Here is a 25,842-nt window from a genome sequence, read left to right as displayed (position 1 = left end):
TGTCTGTTAAAAGTCGCAAATGTCCCTGAAAATCAATTTCCAGGAGCAAATATTGTCTCATTGGAAAAGTACATTTATGACACTGATGCAAACCCCAATTTTTTGACTCTCAGGTGGGGGACATTGAGCCCTTGACTGACTTCCTGTCATCCACAAGCATGCGGTCCTGTCTTAACATTACAGACATCTCGCTGGCCAGATCAGGACAATATGTCTGTAACGTGCATGAGAGTGTGCAGGACATTATGGCTTCAGCCAGTATTGACATCACCGTTCTGGGTAAGACCTGCAGATATCACACAACAGATGCATCAGATTTACATTATTCTGTTTATGAATGCATATAATAAAGTTTGGCTAATCGAATCAGTGAAGGTCAGCACCAGGGTTAAGCAAAGAATAAGTAAAGTTGTTTTACAAGAAAATACTACTCGGTTTTTCTAATTCAGTGTGTTACTTGCCATTTCTTTGTAATTATTTCGGAGTAAAAATTGTTTAGAAGGAAATCCTACACCATTTTTTTGTCAGTGTAGTTAAAATAAATTAACTAAAATTAGAAACAAAAAATCCTTGTTACTTAAAATGAAAGTTTCAGAAATTAAAATTAAAAATTTAAAAATTTAAAGAAAGAAAAACGATATTTACTATATCATTTAATTATTTTGTAAAATTTTTAGTTTCATTATTAATGTTATTATTTTATTTTTAAATGTTTTATACAACATTATTATTTAGATTAACTTGATGAACGAAAAAAATTAAAACTGAATTAAAAATATGTAGACCTAAAACTAATAAAAATGCCAAAAACACAATAAAATAACAAAAACTTTTACTGAAATGAAAACAGAAAATATAAAAATAAAAACTAATTCAAAATATTAATAAAAACTATAAGAGTATCTCAGTGCTAAAATAACACTGCTCAGCACCATTTTTGCAGCTCTCTGGTAAAGCTCCATGAAGAGCGGTCTTCATCATCTGATGTGTGCGTGAGCTGTGAAATCTGGGTGGCATCTTTTCAATGATGCTTTGATTCAAACGCTAATTAAATCAACATCCGTCGCTTTAAAACAAGCCCTCAGTCTCATAGGATCTCCTCTAATGGAAAACTGGCCCTGATTTTTGCACTCCGTCACGCTGTGTGTGAATGCAGACCTTCTGCAGAAGGGAGTGAGTTATGTTTATGTTTAACATTATGAAACCACAGCATCCAAACAGCTGTACACAGGAACCCTTGAGGAACGCTGCAGACGCGAGTCAGAGGATCTGATGTAGATCAATGCAGATCTTTGTAAAAGTGTCAGCAGCATTTGCACACGCAGCATTTTGCCTCGACACACAGGATGCAGTAATGTTTAGGAAGAAAGTGCTTTTAGCACCTGAACGTTTAGATTATGATCTATCAGCCGTGAGTGAAAGCACACTTATGGAATATTAAATACATTATGTAAGAAGATGAGCAAGCAAAACTCACTCTTTCTTACTCATAGGATGTCATGGGTTTCATAATTGGTGTTGGTAAGATTTTTAATGGTTTTTGAAAGTCTCCTGTACTCACCAAGGCTGCAATAAGTAAAATACAGTAAAAACAGCAATATTGTGAAATATCTGTTAAATAACTGAAAATAATTGTTTTCTATTTAAATATATTTTAAAATGTAATTTATTTCTGTGATTCAAAGCTGAATTTTCAGCATCATTACTCCAGTCTTCATTGTCACATGATCCTTCAGAAATCATTCTAATATGCTGATTTCTGGATTGATGGATGATGGATTGATGATTGGATTGATGGATGATTGGATGGATGGATGGATGGATGGACTGATGGATGGACTGATGGATGGATGGATGGATGAATGGATAGATAGATAGATAGATCTCATAGTCTCATAGTGCTCATAGTTCGTATTAAACTTCAATATATAAACCCATCCTGCACCGTTTGTATTAATTGACTGTGTGATTTTCATCTGTCTGTCTGTAGAAAGAGGTTTCGTGGCTCTCACTTCACATCTGAACAGGAACGTCTCGGCGCGGCTCGGAGAAAACGTGGAGTTGAAGGTTGAGATCGAGGCATATCCCAAACCCAGCGTTAGCTGGTCTAAAGACGGCACTGTTATCAGAGGACACAGCATGAGACAGGAACACGAGACCCGGTAATGAGCCTTCTCTGCACAGAACCTACATTAAACAACATTAAACCTTCCCTCAGGATATTAGACGTGTCCTCTGGATATGATGCAGGTTTGTCAGCACATTGACCCTGGTCAGGATCCGACTGGAGCAGGTGGGGCTCTACACTGTTAGCGTCCAAAATGAAGATGACATTAAAGAGATGACCTTTGACCTAGAGGTGAAAGGTGAGACAGTTTGACATCCTTTTACACGCCGCCCCCATTTCCTGAAAACAGACACCCATGCTGGTTTTTCATTTAAGCGTGCGCCAAGAATAATACCAGATGCTGGCCTGCTGAAATTGAATTGAATTGAATTTAATTTAATTTAATTTAATTTAATTAATTTTTTGGTAATTATTATCATATTTAATTATTAATTTGTGTAATTTAATTAAATATTTAATGTAATATTTAATTAGTTTCATTTAGCTATTTTATTTAATAATAAAAAATAAAATATAAATTAATAACAATTTTCTTCTATGCTTTCACTGTTTCTTAATATCTCCCTGTTCTAGCTTACGTTATTCTGGATGATGTTTGAAACTTTGTATTGCTGGTACTTCTCATGTTATTGCCTCCTTAAGGTGACTGACTTGTTGTATTGCTCATTAGTAAGTCACTTTGGATAAAAGCATCTGCTAAATGAGTAAATAAGATATTTATTAAATGTATTTAAACATTTATTTAATTTAAATGTATTCATTAATTCATTTCTTGTTTATTCTTTGAGGTTTTTGTTTGCATTAATGTTGGCTGTTGTCATTTCCTATTTCTGTAGTTCCTCCTCAGATAACTGAACTCTCTGACCATCACCTGCCTGGAAAGAAGCATGCAGTCACCTGTGTGGCGGAGGGTGTGCCGTCTCCCAGCATTCAATGGTTCAGCTGTGACAGCATGACCAAGTAATACCACACCTTCATCATCACAAATAGACTTTATTTGAATTAGTGTCTGTGTATTTTTTGGATGGATGGATGGATGGATGGATGGATGGAAGGATGGATAGATGGATGGATGGATGGATAGATAGATAGATGGACTGATGGATAGATGTTAGATGGGTGGATGGATAGATAGATAGATAGATAGATAGATAGATAGATAGATAGATAGATAGACTGATGGATGGATGTTAGATGGGTGGATGGATGGATGGATGATAGATAGATAGATAGATAGATAGATAGATAGATAGATAGATAGATAGATAGATAGATAGATAGATAGATAGATAGATAGACTGATGGATGGACTGATGGATGGATGTTAGGTGGATGGATGGATGGATAGATAGATAGATAGATAGATAGATAGATAGATAGATAGATAGATAGATAGATAGACTCTAGATTATCAGGCAACATTTTAAAAATATTTTCCCTTTAATGACTCTCATTCATATTTAATATGAGCTGTTTTTGAGAGATGAGTAAATATGAACATGATGAGTTTGCACAGTACTCTCAGAAAGCATTACATAAACACACATCAGCGTAATGTACAGCGTAATGAAAGGCAGACAGTCGATCAGGATGTGTCTGTCCATCACAGTGTGTAGAGTGTGGTCTGTACATCATCTAAACGCTGATTAAAACACCAAAGAGATGCACTGAAATACTTCTGTATGAATAATATATAGCATACATACTCTAACGGCCATTACCACACACCTCTGCCTATCACAACACACTTCCTTCATGGGTGGAGCACACTTATGAGGAAACAGCTAGATAGAACTCAGGAATTAAGTATGCAAACACATATAATGCAGGTTTATTATTGTGTGTGTTTGTTCTGGTTTGAAAATGGTCCTTGTGAGTTTTCTTGAAGTACATATTATTATATAAAATGTTCAGATTTCACTTTTGGATAGGTTCTAATGGTGTACTACCATACTACTCAATGTTTGCAATATGTATACATTGCACACACCGAGTGCACAGAATTTACTATATGGACGAAATACCCAGATGCCCTACTACATTTGCTAAAATGTGCACAAAAACAAGAGCACACTTTGTAATAAGACACAGATGCATTTTTTCCTGACTCTCTCTCTCCCTCTCTCTATTTAAACAAACAATGTGATGAGGTCATGTGACAACACGTTGCATACTACATACTGCTTCACATTATATTTTAGCTTACAGTATATGCTACACAGTATGCGGTAATCAGTACACTTGTATTCCTGTCTGAACTTACTCATTGTGTTGTCATCAGGTGCAGTAACAGAAGTGCTGTATGGAGCCCCCTAGTGGAGGATCCCGAGAGTGTCTCCATCCAGACTAATGTCACCTACAACAACACACGCAAGATCCACCAAGTGCACAGTCAGGTGACCCTCCTCCGGCCGCAGCTGGTCACCATCCGCTGTGAGGCCAGTAATGAGAGAGGAGCTCGAGCCAGAGACATCAGACTGGTCAACAGCAGTGAGTAAATGTGTGTGTGTGTGTGTGTGTGAGGAGGGTGTTAAAGCCTCTATGTGAATGTGTGAAATGAGGATCTGCTGAATGGAGCAGCACCCGTGGAGATCAAACACAGAGTGACTTTGGATTTAATCCCATGATCCTTCAGGGCTGCTTTCATTAGCACCATGAATGTGGCGTGAAACCCGTTGAGCTCATTGAGAACCTGATACTGGTTCAGCCGTGAGAAAAACCAGAAATACAAACACCTGCCAAAGCTGCGGGAAACGCTTCTTATTGACTCTCTATATGAGTCTACAGTTTTATATATGAGCCTAGTTGCCTTGATTTAAAGTCAGCATGAACCTTCAGTTTTGTCTCATTTTTCTTTTCTAATATGACATATTTTTCTGTGAAATGGTAATGAGCAATTTGAATTTGTTTTTAATGTGTCTTTTCTAATCAAATTAAATTAATTAAATTTTTTTTTTATTAAAGTACTTAGTGCCCCTTTAATCATCCTTAATTAATTGTTTATTAATTGAGGTTTTGTTTGTATTAATATTTGTTGACTGATGTCATTTCCTGTCTCTATAGTTCTTATTTACAATGTATTTGACATGGAGACTAGTTGTTTCCATGAACCTTTCATATTGTTCCTATTTTGATATATTTTAAAGTGAAGTGGATATTCAATGAGAAAAAAAGCACATGACATGGTTTTAAACATCAATAATTGATTGAATAGTGAAATGTGTCTCTATGTGACAAGTGATTAAAAATACATCCAAAAAATTATTTTATTAAAAAAAATCAAATGTAGGACAGGACTTGATTCTATCAAAACAAAATCAGGATGATATACTGTAATTCAACATTTATATGACAATAATTCAACATCTACATCTCTATATGACAGATGACTGAAAATACAACCAAAAATTTAATTTAAATAAATAAATAATTTATTAATTTTTTTTATTAAAAAACGTATTTGATGTCCGTTAGTAATTGATTTGATGGTGAGAAGTGTTTCTGTAAGGTGGTTGAAAATACACCCCCCCCCAAAAAATGATACTTCAGCTGTAAGATTCAGTATTTCATGTGTTTTAAATAAAGATTTTGAGAACATAACTTATCAACTTTCGTCTTTTCTCTCCAGCGTTGTTTTCTCAGGTGGCTGTTCTGGCCGCAGTCTTGGCACTGGTGGTCATCGCCATCATCTCCATCATCATCCTCATCGCTGTGTGGAGAAAGGTCAGTAACCTCACATCCTGTCTGACTGAGACACATTATGCTGCTACAGATTTAACATTATTATACTGAAACTCTACATTGTTTTGCCTGCAGAAGCCACGGTATGAAATCAGGTGGAAGGTCATTGAATCAGTCAGTTTAGATGGACACGAGTACATCTATGTTGACCCCATTCACCTGCCCTATGACCTGGCCTGGGAGATGCCACGGGACAGTCTGGTGCTGGGTGAGGACAGGACACACTGATCTACCACATTTACTATAGCCACAGTGTCTTTTCTAATCAGATTTTCCTGTAGCTGGATACTCAAAATGCTAGATTACCTTAGCAACTGTTTAGTGTTTGTATGTCCAGGCATTTTATTTACTGACATGTGTCTGTTTCTTCAGGTCGTACGTTGGGATCTGGAGCATTTGGGCGTGTTGTTGAGGCAACAGCATATGGTCTTGGCCGTTCCCAATCCACCACTAAAGTGGCGGTGAAAATGCTCAAATGTACGTGTGAAACACACAGTTAAACACAGGTATGTGAGCGTGATTGATGGTCGTAGTTATTTGTGTCCTCTCATCACTGCAGCGACGGCACGGAGAAGCGAGACACAAGCTCTGATGTCTGAACTCAAGATCATGAGTCACCTGGGTCCTCACCTGAACATCGTCAACCTGCTGGGTGCTTGCACCAAACAAGGTGAGCAAACATCAGCACATGGTTAAGGGTTGTTGAAAGCAGACACCTTTTCCCACAAGTAATATAGTTTATTAGCATAAACATTCTAGATATTTAAAGCCTGGGACACACCAAGCCTGATGGTCAGGCAATGTCTGGCCATTTTTGAGCGTCGGTCAGCTTAGTTTTTTTTGGTGTGTTCCGCACCGTTGGCTCTAGTTGGAGGCCGTCTGGGATTTTTGGGCCGATTCAGCATGTTGAATTGCCATCGGGCCGTTGGTGAAGGCTGTTCAGTTCAGCAAGGCAGTACAGACGGAAGGCTGTTATAGTTTTTTACCGTCATCTTACCTGAGCATTCGAATGCATGAATATTTTCATAATGACATCAGCCGACTGGAATGAAGAAAGTGATCAGTAGAGCCCGACCGATTTTATCGGCTGATATGAGCCTGTCGCTGATATATCTGCATCGGCGTATATGGCGCCGATATGCCACCGATATGAACATTTATTTTTACAGAACATATAATACAGATAAAATGGTTGTAAATGGTGTGATTACGTAGTTTGTCCAGCAGAGCGCACTCCATTGTTCGCTACTGGCACCAGCCGACTGTTTCACTTCAGTAAAGAGGTCTCTTCCCTTACGGAACAAAAATATATGGGAATATACTGCAAAATATAATTCGATATATTACATAATACATATCCATATATGGGAAACTAGTGCTTATATTTTTCAATATACTGCAATATATGCATTGACCATGTATGGCTATACATTGATACATATAAAATATTTATAAATGAAGACAAAAATAGCATTACATTCATAAAGTTTTATCCTTTATTGTGTACATATATTGCACATACATGTTCCCATATAAATGTGAATGTATTGTACACACATATATACAAACTTTCATGGAATGAGTTACAATCAGACTTCTAGTTCCCAGCATGCTTTGCTTCTGACTGTTAAAGGAGAGTATATGTTAAAATTAAGTGCTAGTTCATGTGATTTGCTCAATATTGATATAAGGGAAGATCTGTTAGTGTTTAAAGTTGTATTATTTTGAAATGTAAAAGGTTTTCTGGTATGTGTGAGATTTTGGGGTTACCATTGTGCTGAAGAGTAGAGCCTGTGGTTAGGTTGAACACCATTAACACTATAATAACTTTATTTAAAAAGTAAAGGCTGTGCATGCTATAGCACAGTGATAATCTCTTTGGTAAAAACTTTAGTACATGCAGGTGTGCTTTTGTTAACTAACTTGAAAATATGACACATTTAAAATGTAAATAATTATAAAATATAAGAAATGTCTTACATAACACAATACATTTGTTTATTCTGCATGAGTAAATGTATCTGCAATATATTATGCATGCAGTACCATATCTGATCACATATAAATCTATATATTATGAAGTATATTACTGAATATAAAAAATTACATACATTATGATATATTAGTAAATATATTATCACATATTTTTCAATATATGAAAAGCGGCAATTCCTTATGTATCGTTCAATATATTGTAATACATTTATGCAATATATTTTTCTGTATATTTTCAAATATACTGTTAAATCATGTAATATATTGATCATTCTTATATAGAGAAATATATCTTCTTTCCATAAGGGTTGTTTGTTGTCTTCACGAGAGTCAAAGCGCTGTCTTAACAGTAAGTTGCTAAATAGTTCTTACTGTAAAGTTAATAAACAATGACCCCCCCCCCATAAGTTTCCTTTTTCAATATAAGTCCATCCAATATAATAGTAGCCCTGTCCCTTAAAACTGCCATGTCACTCATGCATATCACTTCACTCACATCACATATCATAAATTAGCATAGTTTGTCAGTACAGTCAGTTATAATGTAGCAGATTGAAAAGTTAGTATCTTTCTGCAGTCCAATAGACTGCGGTGCGGTGGTGGCTTTAGTCTGTTGAATAGTGATTTATTGCTACGTTGTCACCTAGTTGGTGAAACGCGCTGCTATAACGTAAATAAACATGTCCCCATCTTTTACTCTTACAACGAGCTTATCATACTCGCTTGCTACATTAGTAGGATTTCCGCGATGCAGAAAATGCGGACGAAATCACGGAATCCAGTCATAAAACCGATTTTACTGTATAGCACGGATAATATTTTTGTAATATTTTTGATGAATAAATAAAAAAACAGGTCAGAACACTTAAATCAAATCGCGAAGTAGACTAGTGTCTGTGAATATTAAACTGCAAAAAGACTATTTAAATATGATCCTCATGTTTTGCATGTTCATTTGATTACCAGAAAATAAGCCATTGACTGCATAAACCTGCCCCTGTTGGATTGGCAGTTCCTTGCTTGCCCTACACAGTTACCTTGTTTATTTTCTTAATTCAAGTTATATATATATTGTTCTATTTGTGTTGTAAAGTTATTTATAATAAGTGAAGTTTACTGTTCAGTGCACTGATGCCAGGCTTATTTTGGATAATAAAGTTTATTGTTAAATTGTTAAATACCCTGCCTTCATTACATATCTTTATCACGTCAGTATAAGTGTTTGATCATTACAAAAACTGTGTTTATGTATATATATTCTGTTTATGTATATATGGTATTCAATATACAGTACCAGTCAAAAGTTTGGACACACAAATGGGAAGTATAATATACACCATAAAGAATATCAGCTGATATATCGATATCTGACTTTTTTTACTTCCTAATATCGGTATTGGCATCAGCCCCAAAAAATATCGGTCGGGCTCTAGTGATCAACGTGATTGATATTCAACATGGTAATCAAGCGCTGCTTTGTGTCCGGTTTGTATATCTGCAGTCCTAGTTTCGGTTTCCCTTTTTGAATGACAAATATAGACTATTGATACCTGCTGAAATAGACAGTTATTTCCTTACATGCTAGTTTACAGTCACCTTTAGTCCTTTTGGTGTTCAAACACAGCTTTTTGGCCGAGACGCAGCCGATGTGAGTCATCTTTCAACGCCACTTACTTTTTTGACATCAGCTTGGTGTGTCCCAGCTTTAAAGCCACTGATCTCTTTCGATCAGATGTGTGTCCGGAGATATCTTTTCAGGTTGTATCTTTGTTTTTAACGCAGGTCCGTTATATCTGGTGACAGAATACTGTCGCTATGGTGATCTGGTGGACTACCTGCACAGGAACAAGCACAGCTTCCTTCAGAACTACGCTGACAAGAACCACATCGCCAATGGCAGCCAGATCTGTAACGATAGCAATGTGCCAACCGGAAAAGAGTAAGAGAATTATGGCTGAATGAAGAGACTTCTTTCAAAAACATTAACAAATGTTAATTATTCCAAACTTTTGACCAGTTGTGTATGTTTAAAAATAACATGAAATACTATGGTGAATATTAATCATGCTTGACTATAACTTTAGATAAAGTAAGACAGATGTAATCAGGTAGTATTTCTGTGCTCTGCAGATATGTGTCATTTGGCAGTGAGTGTGATGGCGGATATATGGACATGACCAAAGATGAGCAGACGGAATATGTCCCGATGCAGGAGCTCACGGACACTATCAAGTATGCAGATATCCAGCCGTCACCCTACGAGTCCCCTTACCAGCAAGACATCTACCAGGAGCAAGGTACATACTCCACCCGCAGTCTACAGAGCTTTAACTCAAATCAACTACAGCACGATTCCCAAACCTTTTTGTCAGCTGAACCCCTTAGATGGAAAATATTTATTTGAAGTACCTGTTGAGATTTTAACACCGTGTCTACACCGGACGCAAGCAACGTGATGTGACACAACAAAGACAATAAAATCCATTATAACCAGTGATGTTGTCTACACTGGATGCAGCGCGACGCGAGCAAATCTCCGACAGTAAACTGATGCCTCGTTTTATTTACGATGTACTGACATGCAAGGACAAATGCTTTACAACTGGCGCTTTGTTGTGTCTGGTGTAGACACAGTGTAATTTAAATAATTTAACATCACATTTGCATGTTCGGGGTTCTCTGATGTTGGTTAATGGTCACATGACATGCAGGTAAACAGATAAAATATTTAATCTTTTTTTCAGTAAATGTTTTATTTTGATTGTTTATTTTTAAATTATTTAGGGTGGTACAATTTGGCCAAAAAATTATATTATTTTTTATTTTATTTTTTATTTTTTATTCATTTTAACTTCAATGTGACATTTCATCTCATATGAAAACCAACTAGACCTCTCTCAGAGCCTTTATTATTATTATTCATTTTAACTCTAATTAAAATGAAGACATAAATATATTACTGTTGTACAATACAGTTGTACTGTAAAAGAAAAAAAATGGATAGTTGATAATTATAAAAAAAAACAATAGTCAACAATATTTATGCCTTAAATTCTTCACTTCGAAATGTTCAAACCCTCAAGTTTTTAACATTTCAAATCCTTTTGCTTTTATTTTGGTGGAATACTGGAAAAAAAAAAATGACAGTCCACAGAAATTATGCAAATGTGTAAATAGTAAAATCAAACTCCCGTTGTCTTTTGCATTTTGAATTGCATTGCATTTATTAATTATTATCATTATTAATAAATGCAATGCAATTCAAAATTCAAAATATATATATATATATATGTAGTGAACAGCACATTCCAGGGCCCAGTTTATGGCCGGGCCCCTCTCTGTCCGTAACAGCGGACAAAGGTTTGCTACATTTTGATTGGATCTTGGTGGACTAACACAAACAAACTGTCCAACGCCATCAGATAAAGATGTAAGGACAACATCCAGACCTCTCTTAGAGGGCAAGAAGAAGACCTCTTGTACCAAGCCTGGGAAGGACAGGACTTCTCATTGGTCCACATGCAGTTTCTGCCCTTCACCCATCTAGAGACTACTTCCTAAGGTTGGCCAGAGACTGCCATAAAAATTCCTTGGGACCTCAGCAGCAATGGGTGAAGCAAAGAGAGATCACAAAGATCCATCCAAAGCCATTCAAAACTATGTTTGAAAACCTTAGAACTGATGCAAACTACACATCCATTTCATACTTACTCACAGGAATAAGTATTCTCAGTGACAGCTATTTGTAGTGCAACATCTGACACAGATTCAGCTGTTAATGTACAATTGAATGAAAGCATGACGGTTCAATCTTCTTCCATCATGTTTAGTCTCTATTTGTTTAGAATATTGCCAAAGGTATTCTGGTGGTGGTTTGGAAAGTGAGAAATGCATTGGTAAACTTTAAAGACACTGTAAAGACTTCCAACTTTGTGCTTTATGCAAATGAGTTCCACAGGGGAAAGAAGGGTGGGCCACACTATGTGTGTCCCCTCTGATGCCAGCAGCCAATCACAGCGCTCGAATGGAGAAGCGCCAAACTGCAATCTCCTCCTCATCGGAAAGGGATAAAGGTACCCTTTCAACAGACATTCCTTGTTCTGAGTCTGCCCTTCAAAGGGGAAAGACATAACAGATATACCGTTCTGGGTCTCAACTCTGTAAGGAGTGAGACATTAACAGATACACCGTTCTGAGTCTGTCCTGCACGGGGATAGGCATTGACAGATACATTCTCATTCTGAGCCTCTGGTTCGTCCAGAGAGACAACAACAGATCCCATGATCTGAGTCTACAGCTGGCGAGGCAGCAACAGAGACGACCACGTTCTGAGCCTCCAGCCTGTGAGGAAAGAGACATTAACAAACACTACGTTCAGAGTTTCCGTCCAGCGAGACAATAACGACATCTGCAACAAGGTTAAGCTCAGGAGAGCAAACCTTCACTCCAAGGTACCTTCGTCTGCGTGTTCCAGATTGTTAAGGACCTTCTGCACCTACACCAGGGCCTCATCTGCGTGTTCCAGATTTTAGGACCCTTTGGTGCTTCCGGAGATCAGCATCCCGCAGAGCTTTGTGTTCAAGACTGTTGAAACAGATTCTGACTCCTCTCCCCACTGCATTGTCACCCAGCACAACCAGTGGAAGACGTCACCGTCATCGGACTCAACCACGTGGAACGTAAATATCACTTAACCAAACCTCTTTCCAGAGACCTTGGCATTGTTGTATATTATCAGTATATAATTTCCTAATTATATATATATATATATAAAACCTTTTGCATTTTTAGTTGCATTGCATTTATTAGTAATGATAATAATCGCCATTTACATATTTTCATTTTTTCTATTTGCTGAAACTCCAAATGACTATCACAGAGTTTATTAGCAGCACTGCTTCACCTGGTTTATCTTCATGAATTTGCATATAATTTAAACAGTCTTTATTTATACTTTAATTTTAATATTGTAATATTGTGGTGATTCAGACAGAGGAAGTTCACATCATGGTGTAAGACTGTGTAGGTTTTGTCTTGTTGAGCAGATGTACTGGGACCTTCTGCAGAGAAATAGAACTAACATCCTAAAACTCCCATCATGCCTCTGTGTAATCTTTGGCTCTGTGATGCTGCGGTGGCCTTCAAGTTGAGCACAGACAGAGTCTGTGTGACAAAGAGATCTCTTTCATAATGCTCATTAATGTTTCACTTCCTCATCTCACAGGATGTCCGAAGAACTTAATGAAACGCTTGAGGTTTCTGAACTGTTTAACTCAGGACTAAAAAGTCTCATTGTTTATTTAATATTTATTTATTGTTTAAGTATTTCTAGAGACGTGTTTTAATTTAAGCTAAGAGGATGTCAGGTTTGGTTCAGCTTCTTTTGGACTTAGAAAACCCTGATAAAACTACTGTGGTACACTGATCACTGCAAAAAAATCATTTTTTACATTTCAAAATTAAGCGAGTTTGTGCTTAGAACAAGAAAAAATATCTGTTTATGGGGTAAGAAAATTAAACTTGTTTTCCATTTGAATTAAGTTTTTTTTTCTTCCCCCATTGATGGATTTTTTTCTCTTGCTTCAAGCATAAAGTCAGAGTTATCAAAACTTAATTTAGATTTTTCAGTCATTTTGCTTCTCAAGAAAATATATCTTGATTTGAAGTGGCCCTAGTATGCTTTTTTCAGATATTACCTGTATTACCTAGAGTGTAATAAAGCTGTTTGTGAATGTAAAAGATCTGCAAAGATCAAAGTGCAGATAAAAACAGTTATTGCCTGAAATGAGTCTTCAGTAATTCCAGCCTCCTGCTCGAAACTACATAGGTTTGTAACAAATTTGCACAATGCCAGCCTATGGTCTTCATTGGCTGCTGGGCCCCGCCCTCAAACACTGTAGTTGTAGATGAGGCCTGGAAGAGTTTGGTTCATGTTGTCAACATGTCAAGAAGACGCTTATTCAGATATGGTAATAGTGTTTTGTTTCCGACACACACTGTAAGCGGTCGACCAATCACAACAGACTTGGCCATCTGACCAATCAGAGCAGAGGAAGCTGTCAGAAAGGAGGGGTTTAAAGAGACTGAATTCTTGATCGAACCGTTTCAGACAGTGTGAGAAAAGAGGTGATGATGCAGTGTATATTATGAGAAAATGAAAGTGCTTTTTGACCTTAGATTGGATGCATGTAAACCTATTGAAGGAGACCTACAGAACAAAATTAGGAGCCTTTAAAGTAGCAAAATAGGGGAACTTTAAGAATAATTAGATATTTGTACTGGAAAAGAAGACAAAATACTAAAGAAGAAAATCATTTTTTGCAGTGATGCTAGAGGCTAATACGATGGTACATGATTACCATGTTCTATGGTATTTACATAGAATTCTAACGTACTTCAAAGAATCCCATGGCACTACATGTTTTTTTGCGTTTGTATTTGCATCATCAATGAGGTTGTGTGAATTATGGTGTTTGTGTGTGTCACAGGTCACAGGGTGGATCGTTCTCTGGTCATCAGTGATTCTCCGGTTCTGAGCTACGTTGACCTTGTTGGTTTCAGTTACCAGGTGGCAAAAGGCATGGAGTTCCTGGCCTCAAAGAACGTGAGTATCTGTTATAGCTAAAGTAGTAAAACTGTTGACCTGCAAAACATTAGACCTAAAATTATAAAATAATATTAATCCAATTAGTCACGTTCCACTCAGAATGCATGTTTTAATAGTGTTATTTTAGTAGCATTGAGATACTCTTGTAATTTTTATTAATATTTTGAATTAGTTTTATTTTTATATTTTCTGTTTTAATTTTAGTTAACATTTTATTCTTTTTATTAATATTTTGAATTAGTTTTATTTTTATATTTTCTTATGCAGTATTTTCTATTTTTAATTTTAGTTAAAATTTTAGTAATTTTGTTGTTTTTTGGCATTTTTATTAGTTGTTGGTTTTTTGTCTATATAGTTTTTATTCATTTTTATTTCACTTTTAATTTTAGTTATTTTATTACATCAAGTTAAAATAAATAAAAATGAGAATGTTGCTTTGGGAACTACCTGACATAACATTTAAGTTCAAGTTTTTTTTTAAAGTATTTCAGTTAAGTAATAAATTTTTTAAATATTTTATTTCAGTTCAAGTTTATTTTATTTCAAGTAATGAAGTCTTTAGTTTTAGTTAAATATAATAACCCTGGCCAGTAGGAAAACATACATCACCATCTGCTGTTGTAAATGGGAAATGCATCCTGTCTGTAAACCAATGTATTGATTAATCTTCAAACTGCATTTTATGCTGATCTAGAGAAAGTGTCTCATTTTTTTTCTTTGTAAATTAAACCACATCTTTCTATCTGTCTGTCAGTGTGTTCATCGAGATTTGGCGGCAAGAAACGTTTTGATCTGTGAGGGCAAACTGGCCAAGATCTGTGACTTTGGACTGGCTAGAGACATCATGCACGACAACAACTACATCTCCAAAGGCAGTGTACGTAGAAACATATTTCAATAAACAAACACATTCATTCAAACATGTACTAAATCACGAAAGTCATAGTTGTGATTTTAAAATGAAAAGGTGTGTGTTTCTCTGCAGACGTTTCTTCCTCTGAAGTGGATGGCGCCGGAGAGCATCTTTCATAACCTGTACACCACTCTGAGTGACGTCTGGTCTTATGGCATCTTACTCTGGGAAATTTTCACTCTGGGTGAGTCCTTTTACTTATTCTTTCTCCTGAATGTCTATGGAGTCATGTTTTTATTTTGTGTAAATAAATGTTAAATGTTAATCCCCATATAGAAATGAACATTGATCAGGTTTCTTATACTATATGTTCTGCCTGAAATGTGTATTGTGAGAAAGCATGGCGCTAGAAATGCCAGGTCATGGGTTAAATTCCCAGGGAATGCATGAAAATATATAGCTTGAATGCAGTGTAAGTCACTTTTTGGATAAAAGCATCTGCCAAATGCATAAATGTAATGCAATGTTATGTAATGACCTTTACTTCTGGGCTGTTGTATAACTGTAAATCTCCTATAAACAGAAAAAAATGGTCTTATTATTTATTCAGGCCTGTGTTTAAATAATTTTCATAGTGTGAAACCTATAAACAATTCATGAATATATCACTATTAGCCATCTTATATGCTTACAAGAATTCTTTGCAACACTTTATTATCCAATAGGGTCCATTAATGTTACTTAATGCATTAACAAACAATGAGCAATGCATTTGTCATAGTATTTATTTATTAATCTTGATTAACATTAGTTAATACAAATACAACTGTTCTTTGTTAGTTCATGTTAGCATTAAATAATATTAACAGATACTTTTGATTTGAATAATGTTTTAGTAAATGTTGAAATTAACATTAACTAAGAATAATAAATGCTTTAGAAGAATCTTTCAGTGTTAGTTCATATTAACTAATGCATTAATTAACAAGGCCTTACTGTAAAGTGTTTCGTAAGGCATGCTTGCTGTTCTTTTATAAGAGATTTAAAACAATCTATTTTAAGCACAAAACTGCTCACTGTTGAATTAGCAAAAACTAAAGCCGTCTGTTCTTTTTCTGCTTTTACAAATACAGGATTTTTTCTGTTTTCTGTGAGCTTGAAGTGAAATGAAAAGCTTTCTTTATTGGTGATTTTCTGGCTGATTTTGCAGGAGGAACACCATATCCAGACCTGCCGATGAATGAGTTGTTTTACAGCGCTCTGAAGAGAGGTTACCGCATGGCCAAACCCTCGTACGCCTCCGAGGACATGTATGAATGACAATTAAATAAACATATAGGCTTGAATGTTTATTATTGCATTTCTCCTTGTTTTATAGATTCATACAGTAAAAAAAGACTGTGCACGGTAACAGGCGGGGTTGTCTGTTTAAATCACAGCCACTGAGCTTCTGGAAAATTTTTGTGGCATCTCTAAATAAATGTGATGGTGGTGATAATGATGATGGTGGGTTTGGATTGAATGCTGATCGTTTGTTCTTTGCAGTTATGAGGTCATGAGGAAATGTTGGGATGAGAAGTTTGAGAAGCGTCCAGAGTTCTCCTTTCTGGTGCACACGATGGGGAACATGCTCTCAGACGGATATAAAAAGGTTTCCTTTATGTTCCTTCTTTCGTTTCCATGGTTAAATAATAGATTGCAAAGAAATTCTAATAGTGATATTCCAAACACTTATGTTCTCTGTCATTCTGTGGTTCTTTCTAAAATTACACAAAGAAAAGGAACATGCAGAGAAACGTTAAACATGAAACAGAATTTAAACATTCAATCAAACTCAGATGCATGAATAATCTGTTCAAATGGGAGCAGTTTTTAACTTAAAGGGATAGTTCACCCAAAATGAAAATTCTGTCGTAATTTACTCACCCTTGAGTTGTTCCAAACCTGTATGAATTTCTTTCTTCTGTTGAAGTAAAAGAAGATATTTTGAGGAATTTTGGTAACCAGACAGTTGACTGCCATAGTATTTTCTTTCCTACTATGGAAGTCAATGGCTACCGTCAACTGTTTGGTTACCCATATTCTTCAAAATATCTTTTTTTTTTTTTTCAGTTCAACAGAAGAAAGAAACTCATACGAGTTTGTAACAACTTGAGGGTGAGGAAATTAATTTTAATTTTTGGGTGAACTGTCCCTTTAAGAATGAGAGTGCATACTAATACATTTTAAACAAACCTTTGAGTTGACATCAGAATGTTTCTTTAGCAGCAAATCAGCATATTAGAATGATTTCTGAAGGATCATGTGACACTGAAGACTGGAATAATGATGCTTTGATCACAGGAATAAATTATATTTCAAAGTCTATTCAAAATGTAATAATATTACAGTATTATTAATATAATATTTGATCAAATAAATGCAGCCTTAGTAAGCATTAATGGCTTCAAACAATTAAAATATCTTAATTATTCCAATCGTTTGACCGATTGTGTACACAGATGCAGAAGGCTCTGATTGTGTGTTTTGCAGTGTAAATGTGGCCTCTGAATTCTTATCATCTTCATGAAAGTATCATCATCATCTCTCCCTCAGAGATACTCTCAGGTGAGCGACAGCTTTCATAAAAGCGATCACCCTGCAGTGGCTCGTGTGAAGCCGAGGGTCCCCTCTCCGTTCCCGGGTGTCTTCCCTCCTCAATCTCCCACCTCAGATCAAACACCAAACCCTACCCCGCGTCCGCAGGGCGATGGAGAGCTAGATGAGGCTCCACACAACGAGTACATCATCCCCATCCCTGACCCCAAGCCAGAGGAGGAGAACCAGGATGAGCCAGTGCTGACGGAAATCCCCTCGAGGTAACGCTGACTTCCTGTGATCAAAAATAAATCAGACCTTTATAAACCGCAGAGGATGAAAAAAGATGAGACATTACCTCTTCCTCTTCCATACAGAGGGGATCACTTCTGTTTTTATTAAAAAAAAAATCCATGAATAATCTGTTCATCTGTGCAAATGGGAGTAATTTTAACGTGAGAATGAGAGCCTGTGCTTAAACCTTTTATGGTATAAATAAACACTTTCAAACTTGTAAAGAGAGAGAAAAAAAAAAAAAAAAAAAAAAATATATATATATATATATATATATATATATATATATGTATTCATCTAGCTAGCATGTATTTATTTTCCATTTAATCATTTGGCCCAGCGACATATGCATTCATAGTATAAATTTGTTTAGTTTAGTTCAATATTTTTTTATAATAAATATGTATATGATAACTTAATACGATAAAATATAACGGATATATAAAACATATAAATGATACATAATATATATAATATAAATTATATATAATTTTAATGTGAAAAAGTGTATATTTATTTATTTGTCATGTATTTATTTTACATTTATTCATTATGCCAAGCGACATATGTATTCATGGTATAAATTTGATCAGTATGTGTGTAAATAATTATATAATATGATATGATAAAATATAAAGAATGTATAATATAAATAATGTATAATATTTTGATAAAGTGTATATTTATTTATTTAGCATGTTTCATTTTACATTTATTTTTCTACATATGCATTTATGGTATAAAATGTGTTCAATGTGAGTTTAATATTTAGTAATATTTATAATATTTAAGTATAATAAATATTTATATATGATATGATAATATGATCAAATATAAAGGATTTATAATACACATATATGACTTTGCGACAATAATGAGCTAATACTTGTTTTCTAAAGAATTTCCAAATTATTAATAGCACCCCCTGGAGGTTCAAACTTCATAACTTCATGTGTGAGGGAGTATTTGTATGATGTTAATGGCTCTCTCTCTCTCTCACTTTAAAAGCTCCTTAAGTTCTGATGAGGAGACCGTCTCCATGGAAACCCCGAGTACGGAACCTGAGCGGGAGGAACTGCTGCCAGAATATTCTGGAAGTCTAGAAGTGGAGGAGAGCTTCCTGTGACACATTCCTACTTCCTGTCATCATGAAGTAATTTTAATGTACATTTTGAGCAGATTTTTTTTTACAAATCGCATACATCAATTCAAAACAAATGCTCATGAATGCATCAGAATGATATGCTAGAATTCCTCGTGTGCTCTTAAAGGATCGTCTGTGAAGGTTGAGGCTTGAACCAGACCAGTTTTTCTTGTTTTTTCCTTTGTATTTTTATTAAAGTGGTACAATGCAGTATTATAAACTGCAGAAGGCAAGACTAAAATCAGCTGATACTTTACATTAGTCATGTTATTCAAAAGGTACACAGTTTAAAATCAAACTTCAAACACTTCAGAAATATTATGTATTATGTTATAGAGGGTTTTTGAACATTGTTGAAAAAATTAAGTGCATTGTATTCAGGCAGCGGCCCCTGTCTTTTGATTTTAACTTTTTTTTGTAAAGATTCTTGTAGCAAACTTGCACTTTAATGTTTATGAGTAATTGAAGCAAATAGATTATACACACGTATGTGATTATTTGTGATTTCATTTTGTTTTTACATTCTGTAAAGGGAACCAACACAGAACACAGGACAGATTGTTTTTCTTTAGCATGGATTGTACAGCTACATTGCAAAAATGATTTTCTTACTTTCTATGGTCTTATTTTCCAGTACAATTAAATAAACATTCTTAAATCAACATACATTTACTTGAGAAGCAAAATGACATAAGATATCTTGTTTTCTGAAAAATTTATTAAAATTAGGTGAGTTTATGCTTAAAACATGAAAAACAGACCCCGTTGGCAGATTTTTTTTTTCCCCCAGCAAAAACTCACTTAATTTTGATAATTTTTCAGTAAACAAGACTTAATATCTTAAGTCATTTTGCTTAAGCAATACTGATGAAGGACATCGTGTTTTGTACAGAATCCTGCTGTTCAATGTGTCAATTATAACGCTATATCTGAATGACTCACAGTACATTAGAATCAAATTAGTACAGGTCCAATAACACATCCACACAAAGTTTTAGTTCTTACATTGATCTTTATTTTCATGCAAACACGTAATATACCCAAACAGAGTTTGAGAAGGTGTTTGTATGGCTTTGTCTTCTCTTTTTATCTTGTTTATTCTTCATTGTCTTGATTATAACAATTTAAGTGTTTGTATGTATGCACAAGGCCTTATTAAATTGCACATCTCAATACATATATCACATAGTAAAGTTACACACTCTAAAGGTACCAAAGCTTTATGTATGTTTACAAGTATATTTTTGTATAGATATTTTGTACATTGCTCTTTTACACATTCCATGTACGATAAACAATAAAAAGCTGTGATGAAGTCTTTAATAAGATGTCTGTTGTTCTTTTAAGCCCCTGAACACAGGGTTCACGCGGATCCTTAAAAAAACCCGACCCTTCGCAATGACCCGCCCCCCTTAGTTACTGTTGCTTTGTCCTACAAGCCATGGCACTGTCACGCCACACGTAGTGTAAAATACGTCAACAGACAAGACCGAGCAGATTACTTATGATATTAAACAAAGTCCCAGCTTTCAAATTGTGTAATTTTTTTAAAGAAATTAGAACAATAAAAATCGTTTTGTGGCTCTTTAATGTGTCGTGACGGATAGCTGTAGTGCCTCAGCTCAAGCGGCTCGTGAACCGATCATCTCTTCCTACTAGTTAATTTATAGCATCAAATAAACATGAATGAACATGAGAAGGAATGTTGTTTAAAACGCGGAAAGATGTAAATACACACCATTTTCAAGTTCAAGTCTACCGAGGTTAATCTTATAAACATGCTGATTCATAACGCTCCAAAGCTTCCCGAAGCAGTGTTTTGAAATCGGCCATCACTAAATAATTCATTATTTTGTTTTTTTTTGGCGCACCAAAAATATTCTCGTCGCTTTATAATATTAATATTGAACCACTGTACTCAAATGAATTGATTTAAATATGTTTTTAGTACCTTTATGGATCTTGAAAGAGGAAATGTCATTGCTCCCTATGTAGGCCTCACGGAGCCATCGGATTTAAACAAAAATATCTCAGTTTGCGTTCCGAAGATTAACGAAGGTCTTACGGGTCTGGAACGGCGTAAGCGTGAGTAATAAATGACAGAATTTCTGGGTGAACTAACCCTTTAAGGCCAAAAAAGTCTTATGAAGTCTTATTTTTGAGATACTTAGGAGAGGTCTTAAATTTTAGATGACACTTTGACTTAGACATATCTAAATTATTTACTAAATTAAAACTAATTAGCGTACGTATTATTTTTATTATTCTTTCTCTGTGGATTTGCTTGTTCACGTGACAATTCGCGGCATTTACAACAGCATATTACGTAACTTACTGTCTCCTGCACGTGAAAGGAAGAGGGAAGCAGAAGAAAATGCTATGTTGACATGGTTCAGTTGTAAGTTCATTTTTAATATGTGCGCAGGGATGTGTGATATGTATCGTCTATGATGATATATTAATTATTGTTTTAACGATGTGTGAGCTGACATCAAGCTTGTTACTCACGCTTTCACTGCGTGATGCAGTTATATAACGTTACCCTCAAAATTCAAGATAAAGGGGCATTTTTGCCCCGATGAGTTTTTCTTATTTTTATATCATATGATGTAGTTATATTACAATATCACACGAGCAAAAGTGTCGTTTTCCCCAAATATCAGCTGAAATGTGATATTTATTTCATACAGCAGTTAAATGAACAATAGGTTAACACTGTGATTGTGAGTTACATTTTAGACACAATATTGTTTGTTTTTTCTTTATTTCGCCAACGAAAATTCCGCTTTTTGAACGAAACAGTTTATGATTCAATGATCCAGTCAATAATGACGGTCACTTGCTTCGTTCCTGAATGAATCATGAATGACTCACTCATCAAGACAGTGACTTGCTGCCACCTACTGGCAGTTTAAGTTTCATATTTAAAGTGCATTTTAATTAAAAAGTAAAAGTAAGACATTATTTTGTATTTAAATATTGAATTAAATTTATGTAGACTAATTGTAAACGCAGTGCAAATAAATTAATGCCACATCTGATGCCACTTCTGTGTCACCTCTGCACTGCAAAGATGGATTTTGTTGATAATAATTTAATTTGATTGGTAAAAGCCCTATACTTTTATTATTCTAATTGAATTTAAGTTGATATTAGAATTTGACATAAAAGGTGATGCATACATCTAATAAGTTTAGAAAAAATTACCTTATATAGTGTAGGTAAAATGCCCCTGGAAATCAATTTAAGGTGGCAAATATTGCCACTTTAAAAATATTAATTTCTGTTACTACCGTGAACTAACCACCACATAGATTATGAGTAATATGAATGTCATCATGAGTCAGCTGTCCACAACAGGCCTAAGCCAGCCATGGTACCAGCACAAAAAAACACAGTCAGCAAAATATCATATAATAAGCAATCTTTGAATAAATTTTGAAAACATCGAGATATTATTTTTTTCTGTCAGTATTGCACACCTGTATGGTACAGTATTAATTTTTATTTCTTCAGGTCTTAAAAAAGGTCTTTAAAAGCCTTAAATGTGACTTTAAAAAATTTGCAGCAGCCCTGGAACAACAATATAAGAGATTGCTCTTTCACGGCTCAAGAGAGCTAATGGAGATATTAGTTACACTTTGCAGTATCAACTTTGGCCCAGAAACAACATACTTCAGCAAAAGTCTCCATTTATTATCGCTCTTAATTTAGCGATATTGCTGTCTCTGAGAAACTGTTTTGATAAAAAGTATCGGTTTATCGTAACTCATAACTCTGCATCAGGGTTATTACTATTAATGAAACTGAAACTATTAAAAGCATTTTTGTTAACTGAAATAAATCTGAAATTGAAATGTTGCCTTTGCAGCTAACTGAAATAGGTTTACGTTGAAGAACTAAAATTACTACCTAGAAAAACTGTGGTCATAAAGGGATGGGCATGATAAGCAACAACACTCAAGTAGGCTCTGGCATTTAAATGATTCTCAGTTGGTACTAAGGGGCACAAATGAGCCAAGAAAACATCCTCCACACCATTACACCACCAGCAGCCTGAACTGTTGATACAAGGCAGGATGGATCCATGTTTTCATGTTGTTTATGCCAAATTCTGACCCTACCATCTGAATGTCACAGCAGAAATCATGACTCATCAGACCAGGCAACATTTTTCCAATCTTCTATTGTAAGGTTTTGGTGAGTCTGTGTGAATTATAGCCTGTAGTGGCACCGGTGTGTCTTCTGCTGCTGTAGCCCATCTGCTTCAGGATTCAACATGTCGTGCATTCAGGGATGCTCTTCTCAGATGTAACGAGTGCTTATTTGATGTACTGTTGCCTTTCTAGTCAAGTGAAGTCACCTTTATTTCTACAGCGCTTTAAACAGTACAGATGTTTCAAAGCAGCTTCACAGTGATAACAGGAAAATGATTCAGTGATTTATTTTGGCTATACAGTAGCTCTAAAGAAAATAGTGTCAGTTCAGCTGAAGTCAGTTCAGTGTTGATTCAGTTCCGTTGTAAAGATCACCTATTAAATTAGTTCATTTCAACTGTAAAGCAGTTCTGTGGAAAACAGTGATGTCATCATCCAGCTCAGTTTAGTTCCCATCCAATTGTGTCAGTGCAGTCAAATCAACATTGTTGAATATTAAGTTTCCCCAAAATAAGCAAGCTAGAGGTGACAGTGGCAAGGAACCCAAACTCCATCAGGTGACAGAATGGAGAAAAAAACCTTGGGAGAAACCAGGCTCAGTCGGGGGGCCAGTTCTCCTCTGGCCAATGAATGAACATGGTTTGATTATGATTCAGGCTGCATCACAAAGCAGAATTCAGATCAGGATTCTGGATCTAGTTCCTTTTGCTTTAAGATCGGATTCATCACTCCAGTAAGGAATCTGGTCTTAGGTCCGTGCAGAGGACTGGTTCTTGTGGTCTTTGCTAAAAATTGCCTTCACTGAGGATTGTCTAGTTGACAGGATCTCTGCTTACATTCAGGGCTGTGTTGTTGTTGTCGTGTCTAGCTACAGGTCCACCATCTGATCTGGATGCGGACCGGATTTGGCTGACTACGGTAACCTTGAGATAAACAGAGATTAATATTATTGACAATATTGTTTGTTTTTTATTTATTTCGCCAATGAAAATTCCACTTTTTGAATGAATCAGTTTATGATTCAATGATCCATTCAATAATGACGGTCACTTGCTGCCAACTACTGGCAGTGTTTCATATTTAAAGTACATTTTAATCAAAAAATTAAAATAAGACATTATTTTATATTTAAATATTGAATTGAAAACAGACATTAATATTAGCGTAGATGCCATTCTTCTTACAATGTAACAAGGGTGTTATAGGAAGTCTTCCCTGTTCTGGTTTATATCAACTTGAACCAGTCTGGTCATTCTCCTCTGACCTCTGGCATCAACAAGGCATTTTCACCCTCAGAACTGCCACTCACTGTATATACTCAGACTTTTTTGGACCATTCTCTGTACCCTAGAGATGGTTGTGTGTGAAAATCCCAGTAGATCAGCAGTTTCTGAAATACTCAGACCAGCCCGTCTGGCACCAACAACCATGCCACATTCAAAGTCACTTAAAAGATTAGTTCACTTTCAAATAAAAATTTCCTGATAATTTACTCACCCCCATGTCATCCAAGATGTCTATGTCTTTCTTTCTTCAGTCGAAAAGAAACTAAGGTTTTTGATGAAAACATTCCAGGATTATTCTCCTTATAATGGACTTCAATTGGCCCCAAACAGTTGAAGGTCAAAATTGCAGTTTCAGTGCAGCTTCAAAGGGCTTTAAACAATACCAGACGAGGAATAAGGGCCTTATCTAGCGAAACGATCGGTCATTTTTAAAAAAAAAAAAGTAAAAATGTATATGCTTTATAAACACAAGTGCTTCTGCCAGACTGCCTTCCGTATTCTTCAAAAAGCTTACGTTGTATGTCCTACACCTTCCCTATTGAACTTATGGAAAAAACAGAACTTGCGCCGCGTTCGTTCCGTAAATTTCTTTTTCGACTGAAGAAAGAAGGACATGGACATCTTGGATGACATGGGGGTGAGTAAATTATCAGGAAATTTTTATTTGAAAGTGGACTAATCATTTAAAGATTTAGTTCACCCAAAAATGAAAATTCTGTCAATTATTAATCACCCTCATGTCATTCCAAACCCGTAAGACCTTCATTCATCTTCGGAAAACAAATGAAGATCTTTTTGATGAAATCCGAGAGCTTTCAGTCCCTCCATTGGGAGCAACGCAATTTACACATTCAAGGTCCAGAACGATAGGAAATACATCATTAAAGTAATCCATGTGACTCCAGTGGTTTAACCTCAACTTTATGAAGTGATGCAAATGCATTGTTTGCACAAAAAAACATAATTTACCACTTTATTTACGAAAATATTGACCTGCAATCCAGTAGGGCACTATGCCCCATACGTGTTTTATTGACTCAAGACCGGAAGTTGTTCTGTG

At 35.5% G+C, this 25,842-nt stretch overlaps 1 protein-coding gene across 3 annotated transcripts in view; it reads left to right on the top strand.

Moving 5' to 3' along the window:
- pdgfrb (platelet-derived growth factor receptor, beta polypeptide) overlaps window positions 1-20,665 on the top strand; it is a 49,317-nt gene extending 28,652 nt beyond the window's left edge. For all 3 annotated transcript variants that reach the window (XM_051860928.1, XM_051860927.1, XM_051860926.1), the window contains 18 exons: window positions 114-279; window positions 1,991-2,162; window positions 2,251-2,366; window positions 2,965-3,088; window positions 4,410-4,618; window positions 5,757-5,851; window positions 5,945-6,077; window positions 6,242-6,346; window positions 6,429-6,539; window positions 9,647-9,803; window positions 9,995-10,161; window positions 14,353-14,468; window positions 15,226-15,348; window positions 15,457-15,568; window positions 16,535-16,634; window positions 16,870-16,975; window positions 17,920-18,182; window positions 19,204-20,665. In XM_051860928.1, the coding sequence (XP_051716888.1) occupies window positions 114-279; window positions 1,991-2,162; window positions 2,251-2,366; window positions 2,965-3,088; window positions 4,410-4,618; window positions 5,757-5,851; window positions 5,945-6,077; window positions 6,242-6,346; window positions 6,429-6,539; window positions 9,647-9,803; window positions 9,995-10,161; window positions 14,353-14,468; window positions 15,226-15,348; window positions 15,457-15,568; window positions 16,535-16,634; window positions 16,870-16,975; window positions 17,920-18,182; window positions 19,204-19,321 (2,493 nt within the window). In that variant the 3' untranslated portion in view covers window positions 19,322-20,665. The remainder of the gene's footprint in view (window positions 1-113; window positions 280-1,990; window positions 2,163-2,250; window positions 2,367-2,964; window positions 3,089-4,409; window positions 4,619-5,756; window positions 5,852-5,944; window positions 6,078-6,241; window positions 6,347-6,428; window positions 6,540-9,646; window positions 9,804-9,994; window positions 10,162-14,352; window positions 14,469-15,225; window positions 15,349-15,456; window positions 15,569-16,534; window positions 16,635-16,869; window positions 16,976-17,919; window positions 18,183-19,203) is intronic.
- The last annotated feature ends 5,177 nt before the right edge of the window (window positions 20,666-25,842 follow it).

Source organism: Ctenopharyngodon idella, chromosome 14, assembly GCF_019924925.1.
Source record: "Ctenopharyngodon idella isolate HZGC_01 chromosome 14, HZGC01, whole genome shotgun sequence".
NCBI lineage: Eukaryota > Metazoa > Chordata > Actinopteri > Cypriniformes > Xenocyprididae > Ctenopharyngodon > Ctenopharyngodon idella.
Note: the sequence above shows the minus strand (reverse complement) of the source record. Positions and strands in the feature narration are given on the sequence as shown.